The 19,172-nt window shown below is 43.2% G+C and overlaps 1 protein-coding gene across 2 annotated transcripts in view; it reads right to left on the minus strand.

Annotated features, from left to right (window-relative positions):
* Nucleotides 1–19,172, minus strand: part of grin2ba (glutamate receptor, ionotropic, N-methyl D-aspartate 2B, genome duplicate a) — a 150,456-nt gene that overhangs the window by 9,578 nt on the left and 121,706 nt on the right. For both annotated transcript variants that reach the window (XM_032538281.1, XM_032538280.1), the window contains exons 9-15: nt 16,724–16,932; nt 15,952–16,123; nt 11,124–11,277; nt 9,358–9,483; nt 5,922–6,151; nt 5,636–5,796; nt 4,757–4,944 (exon numbers count right to left, since the gene is read on the minus strand). In XM_032538281.1, the coding sequence (XP_032394172.1) occupies nt 4,757–4,944; nt 5,636–5,796; nt 5,922–6,151; nt 9,358–9,483; nt 11,124–11,277; nt 15,952–16,123; nt 16,724–16,932 (1,240 nt within the window). The remainder of the gene's footprint in view (nt 1–4,756; nt 4,945–5,635; nt 5,797–5,921; nt 6,152–9,357; nt 9,484–11,123; nt 11,278–15,951; nt 16,124–16,723; nt 16,933–19,172) is intronic.

Below are 19,172 nucleotides of genomic sequence, written 5' to 3' on the forward strand. Positions count from 1 at the left end.
GGGGGGGGGGGGTCATGGGAGTTAGAAGTGAAATTCAGCCTTGAGTTTCGCAGTAGACTTCATTACCGACAGGAATGGAGTAACACACACGCCATTGCTCACGTGTCATTACATTCATGTTTTTTGCACTTATTCCTGCAAATACTTGTGTGTCTCTAAGTGTTAACCACACAATATGGAAAAGCTTTAACATGTGGATGTACAGTATCTATGCAAACTGTAAAAGACAAGTGTGTGGATGTGTGTGTGTGTGCCTGTGTGTCTGCTCGTCTGATGCTGGTCCCTGAGCTTCTGGACTCTTTTGTGGGTCACCTTCTGTTTCATCACGAGCTGTTCTCTATCACAGCGACTGTGGCAGGATGGACGATGCTTAATTAATCATACATTCAGCCGTTGTCGCGGCGCGTCAGCGCGATTCTTGCTCCGGAGCACTGGCTGGCCTCTGAGCATCAACAAACATGCTCCACAGCATACAAAGTACAGAAGCACCACACACACACACACACACACACATACAAAGATACACACACACTCACACAGCAGCTACTACTTTATATCTGCTGAGAACCAACTGTGAAAGGCAACCACTTTGCAGTTGTTTTGACATGTCAGTGGCATACAACACGCATGCATTTGTATGACAAGAGGGCATTACCACGATGGCGTTGACATTGCAAACACTGCGACGTGGCGACCTTGTTTGAATCCCAATCAAGACCCCCAGTTAAGGTCCAATAATAGTTCCAACATAAAAATGGTCCCATTGTCCATGACGTTACTTGGCTGTCTGCGATGTTAAGTATGTCATTACCACGACCAATCAACTAAGTCCAAAAAGTCCCCCCGAACCCCGGTCCAGATGCAACAGGTCAAGACTGGCCCATGGGAGTGGGGGTGACTCCCGGTGGCCTAGCCAGCTGATTGGCCTGAAGTGACAGACCAGTGTGGACCTTAGAGACCTGCAGGGCCTCCGGCGATTTCAGGCTGTCATAACTGTCTTTATACATCTGTAGCGTGTTATAAAGCAAAGATATAGGTGTCCTATGAAAGTAGACGATCTAAGAAACCCATTGGTACCAAACAAGTTCCCACCATGTCGCGCGTATGATAAGCTAGCTGGTGTCATATTAACTGTAGAGACATGAGTGTGGTGCAAATTGTTTTTATAACTCCCAACCAGTGTGTCCCAAGATTTATCCCTTGAACTTTTACAGGGCCTCGCTCTGTGGACAATAATGCAAAGGCTTAGCTGTCAGTTTCTATGGTGACGGTGGGGACGCGTACACATCAGATTTCGTCATGAGTCATTTTGTACCCACCACTCTTTTCTAACACCTCAAGCTCAATTTAGTTAAAAAAGTTAATAACACATTCTTAAAGAAACAGATGCCAACAAATCATGGGCCAACAAAAATCTCTATCCCCAAAGGGCGGGCGCAGGCACGGCACGTTCCTCTGTTCACAACACTTCCTGTCAGGACATTCTAAAACGATTAATGTGAAAAAGCGTTATGACTTATAAAGCCCTGCTGAAAACGTGAAGCAAAATCGCTTAGAGATAACGTCCTAGATAATAGGACTTCAAGTTAGATTTTTTTGAAAGTTTTCAGTGGTTTTGAGGAGCAATATGAGAGAGAAATCTGGTGATGATTGTTTAGGTAAACTAAACCACGTTGAGCTCTTCCCTTACAATAGTCTCTAAGCAGAAACGCTTAATGTCAGATAACGTCCATAATAATTAGACTTTTGGTTTGATTTTTTCAAATAGGAGGACGACGTTTGACTTGAATCCCAAAATGAAATAATCAGTTCAGGGAGATCTTACAAAAAACGTTTAGCTTTTAGCTAAAGAGACATGAGAGTGGTGTCCGTTGTTTTTATAACTCCCCACCAGTATGTCCCAAGATCTATTCCTTGGACTTTTACCGTGCCTTGCTCTGTGGACAATAACGCAAAGCCATAGGTTGCTTTTTTGTTCTTACTTTTAGTCACTTTCCATTGATTGATTGATTCAATTGAATAACTAACAGTCTTAAAACAAGTCATTATTTACAAAATTGGTTTGGAGTTAAAAGCCGAGTTCTGTTTTTTTAACTGCGGAAACCTTTCCTCATTGATGCCTGGTATTGGTTTTAAGAGCGAGAGGCATTGAACTCAACATCTTCTGCAAACTGTCCATCTAACACCGTATCCGAAAATCACCAATCAAAACTGAAAATTTCTTTTTCACATTCATTTTTTTGCTCAGGTCTCCGTCAGACTACCCAGGCTCCCATTCAGCCCTGGTACCGGGCCACTGGGCTCTCCACGTGAGTCGGCTCGTTTTCTAGGCCACCAGGATGGCTGCTGGATGGTGAAGGCGTGGCAAAGTGTCATTGAAATCCTGAGAGGGGTGAGACAGGGCCGCTAGGTTCCTGTATTAGTGCTTTTGCAATGGCACAAGGGGGATAGTATTGCAAGCTGGCCCATATATAACACACACGTAAAATGTACGCGCACACACACACACACACACACACACACACACACACACACACAACACCCCACACACACACACCCACACCAACACATTCTCACCTACTGTTTGAAAATATCAAACTTATAATTGATAAGTTGAAAACAATACACACACCCAACACCTTATTCATTTCATGTAGTTTGGTCAAAATGTGTTGAAGTCAGAATCGTTCTTCATTTTCACACACACACACACACACACACACACACACACACACACACACACACACACACACTCTCTCTCTCTCTCTCTCGCTTACATACATACTCTAGGCCCTCTCATTTTCAGAGGCCTGACCCATATTCACATGTGCGCGCGCACACGCACGCACACGCACGCACACACACGCACACACACACACTCACACACACACACACACACACACACACACAGAGTGTTAAAATACCCCGAGAGCTATGCTGGCACCCCTAACTGGGACGCACTATAGTGGGCCCCTAAGGGCCCTTGGTTCAGGATGCTCACAACACGCTGGACCGTACCCAAATAAACTAGCAACAACACACAACAACACGCAAACTTACTGTACACAAGCACACACACTAAACTTCCATTACATTCCCCATTCTGTATTAAGCTGTATATCAAAACTGCACATTGTGAAATCAGACTGTTAGTCAATAACCTGAGTGAGCAGCTGTTGTGTTTGACATTTGGACTTGTTTATGACAAAGAGCTTTGCTTGAAACCATAAAGCATGTACTAAACGGGTTAGGAAGGGACATTTTGAACGCATTTCCATCCATTCTCTCCTCGTTGCAAGACTCATTAATGCTCCAGCTAGAGCTGACAGGAATGAAGTGTTTCAAAAGAATAAGTCCTGGAGAGCTTGGACCGACTCCCATAAAAGGAAAGCATGATGATAAAGCACAGGGCCCCTATGGTGGCGTTAAATCCTAAATTATATTCCTTGCAGCGCTGCCTTACCTTTTCTGTCTGTTCTTAATATATGTGAGAGTGAGATTACATGTACGTCTGACCTGCAGAGCTGCAAATCACCACGAAAAGACCCTTAAATCTTACTGTCTGAGAAGCCGGTTGTTGCCTGAGTTTAGAATAGAAGTTCTTCAAAATGTTGTATGTTACGCTAAAGTGCGAGAGAAGTAAACTTAGCCACTGTAATTTGTCCCTATGGCACCGCCTGAGGCAGGATTTGTTCAAAGCATATTGCCTCGAATTAGCTCTTAAAAGATAGTTCATGTTTATTAGCCTACAACTTCAATCCTATTTCTTTAGGTTTGGCCAAATTATTCTATAACAATGCAGTCTAAAGCCCCAAAGACTGTACATTTTATTTTGCTTATATACAATAAACCTTTGAATATCTGCAAACAATTCCCTCCTGATTGAAATACCACTAAATATAGATGATCCCAGTACAAATTGAATACTACTACATATTATATTCGTCAAGCATACGTTATAAGCAATTCTTTTCTTGAAGATGGAGACAGAATGCGACATTTTCAAGTTTTACTTAAGCGCGTTTCAGATCTGCATCCCCTTACAAACTGATGGCGGGTGTCAACAAAGACAGACATAAGTGGACGAACAAGGAGACGAGAGACTTTATAAATTTAATTTGTTGTCTTATTATGGCTTGATATGTTGCTATCAGCTGGCATTAAAGCACTATTACAACTTGTGCAATATGAATTCATTGTAGATAGAAGGAGTGATCCATTTTGGCAAACTTTGTGCGCAAATCTCAGCTTGAATGTTATGTAATGGAAACTTAACAATTAAAATGTGTAAAATTAATTCTATATACCAGTTTAATCGCAAAACTGCATGTGAATTAGGAACAGGTTTTTATTTGCTTTAGAGCCGGCTTTATTCGACTGAATGTTTACAGCAAACTTCAGATCATTTGATTGACAACTGGATGGAAACAGCTTGTGTTTCTTGTCCCATCAGACTTGCTGCCATGTTCTTGCCATGTAACTTGTCGAGTAAAATGTTATTATAACCCCAAACGAAACAGTGGCCAAAGTCTATGAAATACAAATGAAGCCAGACTTATCCTTCAAAGTTCTGTTCCATTCCCTAGGAAAATATTGCATTATCTCTGTGACTAACTCGTGCATCTTTCGAGTGATTATTTATACAACTCATCACATCAGCACAGCTGTATGCGTGATAGAGTCTCTGCTTGCTGAGTGCATTAAACTGTGAACCGTCTTTGAATAAAACAGCAGAGGAAACAGCAGGCTGTCTCACCGTCTCCGAAGAGCTGCAGGATGGCCAGGTCCACATGTCTCTTCCAGAGCGACTCCTTCTGGATGGCGATGCCGTACCCCGTGGTGGCAAAGATGTAGCCGCTGCCGATGGTCACCAGCTTGCAGCCCTCGTCCCTGCCGGCCATGTAGTTCAGTACGGCCGCGTCGTAAATGAAAGCATCTAGTTTGCTAATGAAAGCCAGAGAGTGAGAGAGCGAGAGAGAGATGGAGAAAGACAGAGAGAGGTAGGTTACAATTAATTAGCACTGAGGAGTCAGACATCCCAGCTACAGCCTTCCAATTAACCTGCTAAATAGAACTAAGCTGCTGATAAGTGTAATAGACTTCCACTTGGTTTGCCAAAGGCTGGAGCTGGCACACAGACTGGTGAAAAGGCACACTTGATGAAAAGTGAAGAGGGGGAGCCAAAGTATTATTGGAGTTATTCAGCTGCGATATGTTTACATGAAGGCAAGTAGGAAAGACATAAATAGGCAACTTATTGATTCTTTAACTATTTTCCAGACACTTTACTCTCTATTACAGTATAATGACCATTGTTTGAAACTGCCAGGCTTTAGATTCCCTTAAAAATAATAATGACTTAAGCAATAACATTCAAATTCAACCCCTTAATAAATTCAACAGAGTAAAAAACTATTTAGGAAATGCTAAAAATTAACAGGTTTTTAATATAATAAACTACAGATATAAGACATTCTTACATGCCTGAAGCCAAGGCATCCACATAAAATACAAATACAATGTTCAATATCTCTAAATGATTGGTTCCATTTGGTAAGAGGGACTTAAGTTTCAAACATATAAATGGGATCCTGTGATTTGATTTTGTTATTAAAATCTTTGTGCAGTTTCTCACCCGGCCTTGAGAGAGGCCAGGGCTTCGTTGACGTTTCTCTGATGAAACTTTGTCATGTAGCCGTGCATTTCTGGATAGTTGTTCCTAATGTTTCTCTCCGTACTCCCATTTGGGACAGTGCCGAACCGAAAGGGAGGCGAGAAGTCGTTGGGACTCTGGAACTAAAGGTGGAAGACATGGAGCATGGGGAGAGAGAGAGAGAGAGAAGGAGTCATGTTTTAAATAAATTACAGGTAGAAAATGAAGACAGGGTGGCACAGCAACAACAAGAAACCTTCCATCTTACCTTTTTGTCTGAGAGCCCAGTTACCTGGTCCACATATTCCTCCTGGATCATGAAAGCAGCCAGGTTGGCAGTGTAGGAGGCCAGGAAGATGACAGCAAAGAAGGCCCACACGGACACCATGATCTTACTGGTGGTGCCTTTGGGGTTCTGCACCGGCACAGAGTTGTTAAAGACCAGCCCCCACAGCAGCCAGATGGCCTTACCGATGGTAAAGGACGGACCGTGGGGCTCTGAAAGAAACCCAGCCGTGGTTAAAGAATACATGACGGATCAGCTCTGGTTTCCAAACCAATGCGTGGGAAACACAGTTGGTCTGCTTTTACTGGTGGGTCCCCAGCTGAGCAGTGATTTTGTTTAGTAGAATTAAACTCAGTGTCGCATTTATTTGATTCCTGTACTGGTCTTAAAGTTACGGTAGTTTTTAAAAGGCAACCTATTGGTCCTGTGATGAGGTCTAGGACCTGGATCCCTGGTCTCGAAGTCAGTGGTTTTTTTGCATGCGTTTTTGTTATGATGCCTAAAATAAGTTCTTTGGTTTCCACAAACTTGAGAGAGTTACACGTTTTGTGTGATAATAAAAATGCATCAGTAAACACCCCACTCGTGAATTTTAAAGCTTTTATCTATCTTACAAAAGACGGTTGCAACGACGCTAACTTCCTGGTTGGCCTACAGAAACACGTCATCCCCGCAGCACTCTGTATTGATTCATATACTGTATTTCAGACATGTGAATGTAATTATTATATAATTAATTCTTGGATAAATTAAATATTGTGTTGGTCCAATTCATCCATAAGCTGGCAGCAGACTGGTTCATTCCAGCCATTATGCTGTGATACGCAGTTGGTTCCCGTTTGTGTGGGTATGTGTGAGCATGTCAGAGAGAAAGAGGGAGTGTATGCAAGCACGTGGGTGTGCATTGTTGTATGGAGCTTTTGTTCATGGACAAACTGGCTTTGTCGTGCCAAATATCTCCTTTTGTGAAGTTTGCAAGAAAGTTGCTTAAATGAATCGAGCAGAGAGACTTTACAAATCTGCAGTCAGGCCATTGACACATTATTGCGTCGAATCCTTTGAGTCCAAACTTCGATCTGCACCCTTTATGATACCAAACTCCCACAGCGCTACAAGCAGATAAAACAAGGAGGCACACAAGAGAACAGCGCTTTAGGGAGGGAGTACATCCCCTCCAGAACATGAACGATGAATGAAAAAAAAAGATAGCCATTGTCTATATATAGTCACATCAGAGCAAGAGTTGTGGGAAGACATTGTTTTGGGGTTTTTTTGGGGCTGGGGAGATCAAACACAAAGCTAGCCTCTTGCTGTCAGAGCTAAGACGTGATTTTGAAAATATGGAAATACATGCAAATGACTTGTCTAGTGTGAAGGAAGCAGCACTGGAGGTGTGTTGAAACGCAGACAGTGAGACACACCTGTAAATGATTTTTTTTTAAAAGCAGTGTGGAAGAGGAGGAGGAGGAGGAGGAGGAGAATGAAGTCATTGGGTCAGCGAGGACGGCTGGTGTTTATTTGGAGGCGGCCTCCACTGTGTTTGTGTCAGTATTTGTGACAATCTGCTCTGGTAATGTTACAGACGGATCACATTAACCTGCGAAGCTGTACCCATGCTTTCTTGTTTGTTGCAAACGAGTAGTTGGAGTTACTCGTTGAAAAACTCTTTCTGCGGAGGCGCAAATTGCCCGCCGCCATAATGTTCTCTGCATACTTTGAATGCTTATTCGCTGACTTCACAAGCAAAGATGAGAGTATTTCAGTGTTTTTTCCCCCTCTTTGAATGTTGTAATTTGGAGGACAGAGAGCACTTGATTTGGATTTCCACCATCAGAATGATTTTCGATTGCCAAAACTATTTTACTGCTTTCATGTGCTGGTGGAAACCTCCCGTGCAGGACCTTTAAGTTGGCTGCCAACCATTCTCCCATTCACACGCTATCCCGAAAATTAGAAAGCTATAAAATGCCAGAAAATTGAACCCAACAGGCAACTAAACACCGGGGAGTGCTGGTTCTGGAGTGTGTGTATGAGCCTTTATCATTTAATTTATCAATTAATCAGTGCAAATGGTAGCTCGATGCCACAAGAAAGGGACAAAGTATTATTAGAGGCATCTGCTATGGTTAGAAGTGTGATTTTCAGATCCACTAAACATCATTACGGCTTATCAAAAGACAACCTGTCAACTACAAATGTGCTTATATAATTTGCTTTTTGATTTTGCTTAAATGTAATTGCTGCCTGGCTCATGCTCACAAGCACAATTTTTGGGGGGATTTAGTCTTAAATGCTCTTTCTTCTTCTCTATCCAAGGAATTGTCTCACAACCGCTCAACTTTTAGGATATACAGTAATATCTAATACTTATTGTCGCTGCCAGGCAAAAAACCTTGTATATCCAAAACCGCTGCTTTTATTGGAATGAAAAAAGGCAAATTTGAAAATATTTTATTGAGCTATTTACCTCAGATGAAATCAGACAAAACTGCCTCATCAGTGGTAAATTATTTGTTAAACACACAGACAGACGTACAGGGTGACCCATAGCATTGATTTATGAAAAGAATTCAAATAACGAAATATCGAGATGCAAGGTTTCTGTCCGACAGCGGCGTTATGCATTGGTGCATAAGCGTTAATAATGTAATATGTAATTATATATATATATCAGTCACAAGGGCCGTTTTCTGCTAAACAAGTACTTTTGATACTTCAATTACATTTTGGTTTCCACATTTTGGTACTTTTACTCAAGTAAAGGTTCTGGGTACTTCTTCGACAACTGCACAGTGTAAAGTGGTTTGGGGATTGGGGCGTACAAAACACAAGACTGGTGGTTTATTTGGAATATTTTAAAAGCTTGTGCATCTTGTGCTTCGAATCAGTGTGGACCTTTTCAATATTTATCCAACAGCTGTGTGGTGACCATGCACCCAGTGCTTGGCGTTGCCTGCAGCAGGCTCAGTGTGAAAAATGTGTCGGCAGACACACTCAATGGAAACACTTCGTTGTCATGTAGATACCGGTTATCTTGACAGCATTGCTGTACATTTCCTACTAAACAGATTTACTGCAGAGTTCTGAGAAGTCTAACTTTAATTCCAAAGTAATACGTCACTTTTAGCACATGTTGAAACGGTATAATTTCTCTGGTAGATTCAACCTTAGCGTGCCCCCCCCATCTGGTGTGTTCTGAGTGAAAAGAGATGAAGGAAGCAGTGTGGCTCCAAGACTGGAAGAGAAAATGTCTGCATCCACATACAGCAATATCCTTAAATATATATTCCCCCCTCCCCCAACAGGTACCCTGCCTGTGTCTATGTGTGTGTGTGTGTGTGTGTGTGTGTGTGTGTGTGTGTGTGTGTGTGTGTGTGTGTGTGTGTGTTTCTCCGTGTGTTGAGCAGAAGCCTCTCACCTCTGCCGTCAGCCAGACAGCGGTTGTAGCCCACAGGGCTGAAGTACTCGAATATAAACACAGCCATAGCTGACACCAGCAACAGCATCACGAACATCATCACCCACACATCCGCACTGAAGGGCTCTGGAGGGCGAGAGAGGGAAGAGAGGAGAGGGAGAGATGAAGGGAGTCGAGGTAGACGAGGGATTGAGGGAGGGAGCGTGGACGGACAGAGATTAGGAGAAGAGAATCGGGGGGGTTGTGAGAAAGCAGAAGACGGGAAAGAGACAAGGGACATCAAGAGAGGGAGGAAGAGGGAGAAAAGAGTGAGGGCGGCAGAGAGAGAGAGAGAGAGAGAGAGAGAGAGAGAGAGAGAAGAGAAAAGGAGAAAATGAAGCGAGGGAGGGTGAGGGCAAGAGAGATATGCAAATGAGCGCCAGATTGAGAAGAGGAAGCAAGAGTCAGAGAAATGGAGTAGGAGTGGGAAATTTATGAGGGCAAAGAGACAGGGAGCGAAAAAAAAAAGAGAATAAATAAACAGTTATCCATATTATCATGCATTTCAGTCTGCCTCCTCATCATATAAATGCATTAAAACCTGGCTCTAATCACTTGTGTCCACGAAAATGACTTTTAGTTCAACTTCCAAAGGTGTAAAAATGGATGTCAACCTAAAGCGACCTGACAAAGATCCATACAGCGCTCTCGATCTGTGAGGAGTGCTGGCCAAAACAAAGTTAAATCAAACTCAAACAATGGCTCTACTCATTCCAGAGAGTCTTTGGAAGCAATCTGGTGTCTCTGAGTCAGAAAATCTGCATCCGACTGGCATGAGTAGGCTTTGTATATTTCACAAATTTGCAGAAAATACATGTATATATAACCCACCATCAAAAATCACCTAAACCACATGTTGCACCTCAATGTAACGTACGGTTTGTGACTTTATTACACTTTTTAAGACATTTACTACTTGTTTAGTGACCCTTATGGTGAACATAGATCATTTGTTTCACATTTTTCACCTTTTCTGCATTTTTTACTTTGCACCTTGTGTGGTTTAGGCTGTAAAACCTCTTTTACTTTTGAAAAATCTGGCACTCTTATAATAACTAGACATGTAAGCAGGTATATCAGGGTCTTAGCACCCAACGTAACCAGAACCTTCCTAACCGAAGCCCACCGTCTCTGGGGCACCAGGAAGAGGAAATCATTATTGAATAGGTCTCAACCCTTGTGTTGTCCTTGAGAGAAATTTGAGGGTTTTTTTATATCAGAAATATGGGTTTCTTTCAACCAAATCCCCCAAAATAACATGGATGCATGGATGTATGTTGTACAGAAACCCATGCAACATTCTTCGCAGGTCAAAATCAATGATTACTGCCATTGCATTATGGGTGTTTCATTCAATTTAATAGCATTTGGAAAACCTGTTTAAATGGTTTCAAAACATCATCCTTTGACCAGTCTGTAATCCACTCAACATCCTTTGAATATAAATTAGGTTTATTGACCATGAACAAAAACGAGTGGGAACAAGTGACAAAATGTTTCTGAAAAGCTCCCCCAGAAAGTTTTTTTTCAATTTGGACCCGGAAGGACAAAAAGTTCATAGTTGACGGGAAGACAACGCAAGGGTTAATCAGCTGGTAATAATAACAGATTTCCTTTCTAGCAACCTGTTAAGAATATGACAATCCTACATGACTGAGTGTGGCTTGAATGCCTTGTGATAGCCTCTCTGCCCCTAACGTCCGACCGCTGGGTGCTGAGCTCCTCACCTAAGAAGGCCGAGGGCGAAACGGTGCCGTTGCTACGGGACACCATGACGCTGATGCCCGTCTCGATGAAGGGGACGGAGAAGTCAATGACCTCCGACCTCTCCTCGTTGATGGTCAAGGAGCCGACGGCCATGTGGGCATTTTTCAACACCACCTAGTAGAGAAAGCAGAAAGACAAAGAGCATCCATTATCCATCCAGTAAGGAGTGGAGAACACTGTTAAGGAAAAATCGGTTCTAAATCTTTTGACTGTTCCCTGAGGGGTGCTGCAACAAAAACATTAAAAAAAAAAAAAAAAAATTCAATCAGGATAGTTAAGAATAGATGCGGTTTTAAAAAAAACAGCATCAAAACACATGCATAAAAATAGCTCATCAGTTCATTTGAAGGCAATTGTGCTGGGAGTCTTTCCAAATGTGGGTAATTCTTGTCAAGAAATGTGATAAGACAAAGCAGGAAATCGTTAAAGCCATCCCTGAGTTCTAAAGGGCATTGTGCAAACATTTTAACATAGCAGAGAAATAGCTTTTCACGATGTCCCTTGCATTTCTTTGTCCATTTTGTTATTGGATCTGGGTTTTTTTCCACAGGATGAATAAATAAATGTGACTGAGCCTCTTCAGCAATCGAATATATCAAGAGCAAATTAGGTTTTAGTGTCAGTCCTTATAATCCAAGAGCTAAACGTTCTGTCTGGATGCATCACTTTACACTGATGTTCAGCAATCAAACAGACAAAATCCATTGAGAAGGTCCAAATAATAATTTTTAAACCGACGGCTGTGCAATTTAGAAACATGTTTGCTCTGAGTAAAAGGGAAACGCTAGCAGCGCTATCGCAGTTCCTCTCGCCTCTCTGTTAACATGTATAAAGCAAGCAGCAGATTCAAGCACTCGGTCTTGGTAAGCTGTCAAAAGGTATTTTGGTAAAAGTAGGAATTCAAACCTGACATAATAGAAGAGCGGGACGGTTGTAAGGGTAAGTGGAAAGAAAAAAAAAACAGAGAAAGAATTAGAATGAGCAAAGTGAAGCAAAGAAACTTGAGAATGGAGACATTCGAGACAAAGATAGGGCAGGAGGACAACACACTTTGCACACACACGGCTCGGAGTGGACACTCGTGATGCGCACCGGGGGCGGGAGAGACAGAAAGACGGAGGGAGAAAGTGGGTTACCACAGTGGGTCATGGCTGCTTGAAATAGCCCGCCCCAATGCCTCTCCTTCCTCTACCTGCCTCCCGTCAGTACTTCTGCACAGGTAGTATATTTAGCCCCAAATTCTACAGCCCTGGAGCACAGGGTAAAGTGGGACGAGACTGTCTTACTGAGTTAATAAGGCGTTTGTGACTGTGTGAGTCAAAGCTCCAGAATGTGCTTCAGCGTGTGAGAAAGAGTGAGTGTGTGAGTGTGTGTGTGTGTGTGTGTGTGTGCGCGCGCGCGCATTTGTAACGTTTCAATCTTGTTTGTTCTGTCAGCATGTAAGTACATTTCTACTCTGCACACTATCTGCTGTTTTCAAAGTGTTTTTGTGTGACTGTGTGTGTGTGTGTGTGCGCGTGTGTGCATTTGTAACTTTTCAATCTTGTTTGTTCTGTCAGCATGTAAGTATGGATGTATGTGCATGTTCACTTGTGTTTATGTTGGTGCCTGTATGTATGAAAAGTGTCCCCGGGGAAGCGAGCGAGTCCATCCAGCAGTGTACTCACTTCCTCTCTCTCCTCTCGCTCTCTCCATCTCCCTCCTACGACTTGTTCTCTCAGTGTTATGAAAGTGACCCATGTGGGTGTTATTGAGAATGAGCGAGCGCAGATTTGCGTTTGTCTCTCAGCTGGTGTGAGTCTTTGTGGGACCCGCTAGCGAGACCAAACTCATGTAATCAAGTGTGTTGCCTCTAATATTTTAGATTAGGAGTATTAGGGGCGGCAAAAGTCAATGCAGCCCGTGAAATCTGACACTGACTGCCATAATGAAGTTATGACAAAATGTCGGCCTTCTGAAAGTGCTCATTGATTTTTTTTCATTTTCTTTTTGATCTTTTGTCTTTCCAAGCTGTGGCAAATTGTGTAAAGGCCCTCAGTGATCCCTGTGAGTGGTCATGAGTGTGCATCGGCACGTCTATGTGTGTGTGTGTGTGTGTGTGTGTGTGTGTGTGTGTGTGTGTGTGTGTGTGGGCATCATTCCAGATTTCGGTCCATTAAGTGTGTGAGATATACAGTAGTTTTGGCTTTTTCCAACTGGAGAAGGATACAGTTTGGTTTGTTAGATACAGCATAAATATATGGTGAGGTGTGTGTGTGTGTGTGTGTGGTGTGTGTGTGTGTGTGTGGTTGGTGTGTGGTGTGTGGTGTGGTGTGTGTGTGTGTGTGCGCGTGTGTGATGATTAGTTACTAAAGGGTAACTAATCATTCGTTACCCTTTTGAAAAAAAGAGTAACTACCCTTCTGAAAAAGGGTAACTAATCATTCGTTACTCTTTCAAAACCAGTAACTACCCTTTTTTGAGTGTTACCAGAGTGTGTCCTCTCTGTACTCATATGGAAACAGTCTAGGAGTGTATGCCTGTCTGTGGCCATGTGTCCGCAATTATGCATGCATTCTTTTATTTCAGTGATTAGTTGCATAAGTGTTGCTTTCCTGCATGTGTGTGTCTGTGTGTGGGTGTGTGTCTGTGTGTGGGTTTGGGTGTGGGTGGGTGAGTGTGTGTATATGTGAGGATGCTGCTGAGATGAACGCCCCCCCCCCCCCCCCCCCTCCTCCTAATGACCATTCATCTGTGGAGGTGAGAAGGAGACGGCGTTTATTACAGGCGGCCACGCTTACAGCTCAGAGCCCACTAAAGACACTGGCAGGATGACAGAAATGGCTTTATGTAACAGAATAAATGGCTCAGTTTCATGTAAAAGGAAGAGAAAAAGTTTTACCGCATGAAAAACAAAGACACATCATCTTGTCTGTGACTTCTGAAGGTTGTTCAAACTTCAGTGTCCACACAGAGGGACAGAGCGTGCTTTCAACCTGTGACCTTAGGCTGCAATCGATTGGTTTGCTTTTTCCTTCGTTAACAAATCGCCAATGTCAGACAGCGGGAGCATGGCACACTCTTATAGGCTGAAGTATGAGAACTGACAACGACCTTACCTTAGGACCAATGTCGATTAAGTGAACGTTTTAGAGCACAAAGTGAATTGTCGCAGCTGACCAAACTGCACGCACCCTTGGGTGAGGTGCTTAGCCCATCTGACATAGGTGTTAGGCCCGTTGAGCACAGGGTTGACCCTGGAGAGGAAAGCTCATAATTCAAGGTATGAAAACACACTTCAAAGAGAGAATGAACCCTTCAGGTAGCTCCTATAAAAGCTAAATATAGCTCATAATAGTTCATTGGGCACTAAGGGGAGAGAACACAGACTGTAACTCTGTCTGCCCTTTGACCTTGTCATGACAGCGACTGCATGGTAAAGGCAACTTACACATGACTGTGTGGCTATGAGCGAATATAGTTATAGTTAAATTAATTGCCCTTAAATTAATGGAACGTCAAAAATAAATGACTAACTGAAAGCAGAATAAGAGAAAGTCATCACGTGTGAAAGGAATCTGCATGTTTAATGTCATTGTATTTAATCTCTGTATTTCTGTCAGAGGAGTGGATTTGGGGAAGAGTTGTTGTGAGGAACGGAAGATGTGTTGCACTTTTTGTTAAAATCATTATTCAGTTAAATAACTTACTGTATAGTGTAATGGAGACATAAAAAGTGTCTGAACAGAATGGTAAGTCAGAGTTTGTGTTCTGCAAAAACAAAAAAGGTGTAGGCGCCATAGGCTGTCGCTTCAGCCTACACGTTTTTGTTCGGGTGAAAAAAAGTCTATGTTGGGAGTAATTTAAATGTTTTTTTTTTTGTTTTTACCAAATGGTTGAATGAATTTAAATTGCAACATTTGTACAGAAGCCGACTGTGCTCTGTGCACCACAGCCTGTTTTGTAATCGGAGCATTTTTTGCTTCAAACGGAGGGGGGTAAGTTAGAAATCTAAACGGTTCCAAGTGAATTCCTTGCTTCTTGAAAACAAAGATGATGCTGCTGCTGGCGAACATCGGCCAAACGGATACGGCAAAAGTTGAATCTATCAACTAGCGCTGCTCTGGTTGGTTGTAGCGCTATCCTATTGAGTGCAGAGGGAATATGAAAGACAACTGTTTATCCCGCCCCTCGGATTGAGCCCTGCCAATGGTTTGTAGTTCCCAGACCCGACATCTGGATGTGGGTCTGGCTTGTCAGGCCAGGAGGAAGTTGTTCTTGTTGCCAAACATGCCGATGTCTTTCTGCAAAATAGCCAGCGCCTCTGACAACCCAAAAGTGTTAACGCCACCTTTTAAACAGCAGGAACAATGATGAATCAATAATGATAAGATGGTGTTGCAAAGTGTAAATTAGGTGCAGACTTCATTAACACTTTGATATTGTTTACCCGTGCGTTACCAAGAACAAGCTCAAAGAGGCTTTGCTGTACTCGTTGACCTGAAGAATCTGGCAGCCGTCCACTGACTGAACATGTAGTAGGCGTTCAGAGTTGGACGCTAGCTGACAAATGCACAATAACTACCACGGTAAAAGCACAAGACAGACCATGAGAAGACAAACACAGACAGACACACAGACTGTCAGACAGACAGACAGACACACACAAACACACGCACCCACAGACAGACAGACAGACACACACATAGACAGGCACAAAGACACAAAGACTGTCAGACAGACACAGACACAGACACACACACACACACAGACACACACACACACACACACACACACACACGTCCTCACCTCTCCCACCATGCCGTTCCATGTCCCGTTGATCTTCTTGCCGTGTTTACCATTGGTGACCAGGTAAAGGTCGTAGGTGAACTTCACCTGCTTGGCGATCTTCTTCAGGATGTCAATGCAGAATCCCTTACAGCAGCGCTTTATGTAGATCCCTGAATCCTTCGTCTGATTGCTGCACAGACGGACAAACCAAAGGATAGACAATTATTTCATTAAATATGGACTTCTGTCGGAATTTGGCAAGAGTTGTTAATTGTAGTGGCGATTTAGCGTATCTGGCTCGGCCCCTCAATCCCAGATGAAGTGTGAACGGATTCTACCCCTGGCACTGTCAAGTTGTCGTGGGAAATTAACATCATTCACAGGCAAAATGTAGGTAGGGTTTTTCTTTCTACTATTTCTACTATGGTCAGTTCTACGGTAGATAGATGTGTGAGTCTCTATATAAGAGTTCACAATAATCTAATAGTAAGTATTAAATTGTAAGTAACAAACAGGACCAAACAAGGTATAGGCTAAATACTGAGCTTATTACACATACCCTTTTAACGTGAATTATTTCCATAGTCTTAGATGATCTAATTTTGAATTCATATTTTTTTTAAATTTTGTATAAACCTGTTCCCTCCAAAGAATTCCAAACAATTTATGTACCATCTGGTGTTCACACTTCTGTTTTATATTTGTTAATCAGCTTATGTTTAAATACTTTTTGGAATCTGTTATTGTTGTTTTTCTCTGACACGCTGTAGCTCGGAGCTGTAATTCTCACAGGATTTTGATCTGTTTCCGGCAGGGCACAGTGTTCCTCATGCACGTCCCGCTGAGCGGATCCACGTCTTCCACGATGACGAACGGAGCCTCCTCCAACGTCACAATGGACAGGTGGTCGTCCTCCCTGTTCGCTGCCCCCCCATATAGTTCATAGCGAGGCCACACGTGGTACTTCATGGACAGGGAACCGTTCTCCCACTTGCCCACCTGCACAGAGACGTACGGCAAACAAAAAAACCTGTTAGACACAGACTACATCGTCTTTTTCTACAAGATCTGCGTTCTTGATGTTTCACCAGGGTTTTTAACTGCAGTCCTGGGAGACTCACAGTCTGGACACGTGGCTCATTGACTTCAATGCTAATGTAACAGAAATGAATCACGAGACAGGAATCAAATTAAAAAATGAATTCAGATTAAATTCCACGCTGCAATGAGTCCAGTCTATCAAAACTAACTGCAGCTCCTGTAAACAGTTTGTTAAAACAAATCACAAAAGCAATGTAGCTTGTTACGCAAAAAATCCTCTCGTTTTGATTTGGGTTTTATTACCTCATTTTCTGTTTTCTGGGTTCAACTGTGACTAGTCCGTCTGTCAATTACACAACAACATGGTCACACATGAACAGGACTGATAATGAAATGTATAAGTGAATATAGAAAGATAGTGGTAAGAGAGGAGATAAGACAAACTAGAAAAATAGGAGAAGAGGAGAGGAGAGGAGAGGAGAGGAGAGAAGAAAACAGGAAGAGTGGAGAGGAGAGGAGAGGAGTGGGACCCAGCATAGAGAATGAGAGCAAGGTTAATGGGAAGGACGAGAGTGAAATAGGGGAAAGAACAGAATTCAGATCAAGAGGAGAGCGTAGGGGAGAGAATTGGATGGAGAGATTAAACGAAGAAAGAGAGAGATGTGAGAAACATTCTCTCTGCTAACAGCTACATTAGCAGAGAGAATGAGTAAAGTGAAAAACAAAGCAATGGAGCCCTTTCAAAAGCAAAATGCCAGGAGGACTCTTCTGTAGAGGAGCGTCCAGCTGTGGTAGCTCTGGAGGGCCCTCCAGCCCTGTGACTCTACTCCACTAAATAAACGCCATCAATTAGTAAAATCTTCCCCCAGATGCCCATCTCGCAAAACCCTACCTGCAGACTCTACCTATGCCCTTTTCCTCTAAAAGTGCCCACTCGGCCACTTTCACCGAGAGAAAGATGTTAGAGGAAATGGATATGGATCATCAGCTAGTTGGACACACTGTAATGGGAAGAGAGGGCAGGACAGGGAGTTGAGGCGCGGGTGTGCACACTTGTTAAATATGTAAATGTACACACAAACACACACACACACACACACACACACACACACACACACACACACACACACACACACTTTGCACTCCAGGGAACACAAATTTGCCAAGGCAGCCTGGAGTGGACAAGCTAAAGCCGTGTACAGTATCTCTGGGGCACAATGAAGCGCCTCTTTTATCTGGACACACACAAAAGGAGAATGAGCAGGAGTAAGTGAAAGGGAACGACAGGTATGGAGAGAAGGTGAGAAAGGAGGGGAATGAGATGGAGAGAACAAAAGGGTTAAAATCAGCCCGGAGGGAAGTAAACTGGACACTACAGAGTCTTTGCACTACTTCAAAGGTGCAGTGGAAGCATGGTTGTAGGAGCTGGAACTCATTAGGATCCAAGAAAAGTGGTTCAGCTGGAAGTCAAGCTGAGAATTAAACATGAGCAAGGGAGTGGGAGGAGGAGAGGAGGGGGGTACAGACTGCAAGGGGAGAAAAGAGAGAGAGCGAGAAAGAGGGGAGACAGGAGGGGAGCAATTCACCTTGTTCTGTGATCAGAGGACAGAATATAGATTAGAGAGGCAGAAGAAAGAGAGAAACACTGAGAATAAAGAAAAGGGAGAGACAAAGCAGTCAGACTGCAGGACACAGACACAATGGGAGCCGAGCGGGGGGAAACACAGATGCAGGCTGGTGACTTTGCAGGTGGCGCGGGGCATTAAGTTCATTTAAGGTTGTCGGTTCTGTATGACTCAGGGTTGTTGTTTCCCCGTCTGCACTACCACCTGTACTGAGAGTCTATCCATTGCTCCGCCTGTACAGTTGAACAATAGAATATTTTAACCTTCATTTATTTAGAGAAAGCTGACTGAGCACATATAAAGTAATTTTAATTCATCATGGGGCAGCCGCCCAGTAGCAGGGAGTTGGGTTGGGAACCGGAGGGTCACTGGTTCAAGTCCCTATACGGACCAAAGTATGATGGTGGACTGGTAGCTGGAGTGGTGCCAGCTCACCTCCTGGGCACTGCCAAGGTGCTCTTGAGCAAGGCACCAAGCCCCCGACTGCTCGGGGCGCCTTTCCATAGGCAGCCCCTTCCCTCTGACATCTCTCCATTAGTGCATGTATAGGTACTGAGCATGTGTGTGTAATTC

The sequence above is a fragment of the Etheostoma spectabile genome, chromosome 15 (assembly GCF_008692095.1).
Source record: "Etheostoma spectabile isolate EspeVRDwgs_2016 chromosome 15, UIUC_Espe_1.0, whole genome shotgun sequence".
Lineage (NCBI taxonomy): Eukaryota > Metazoa > Chordata > Actinopteri > Perciformes > Percidae > Etheostoma > Etheostoma spectabile.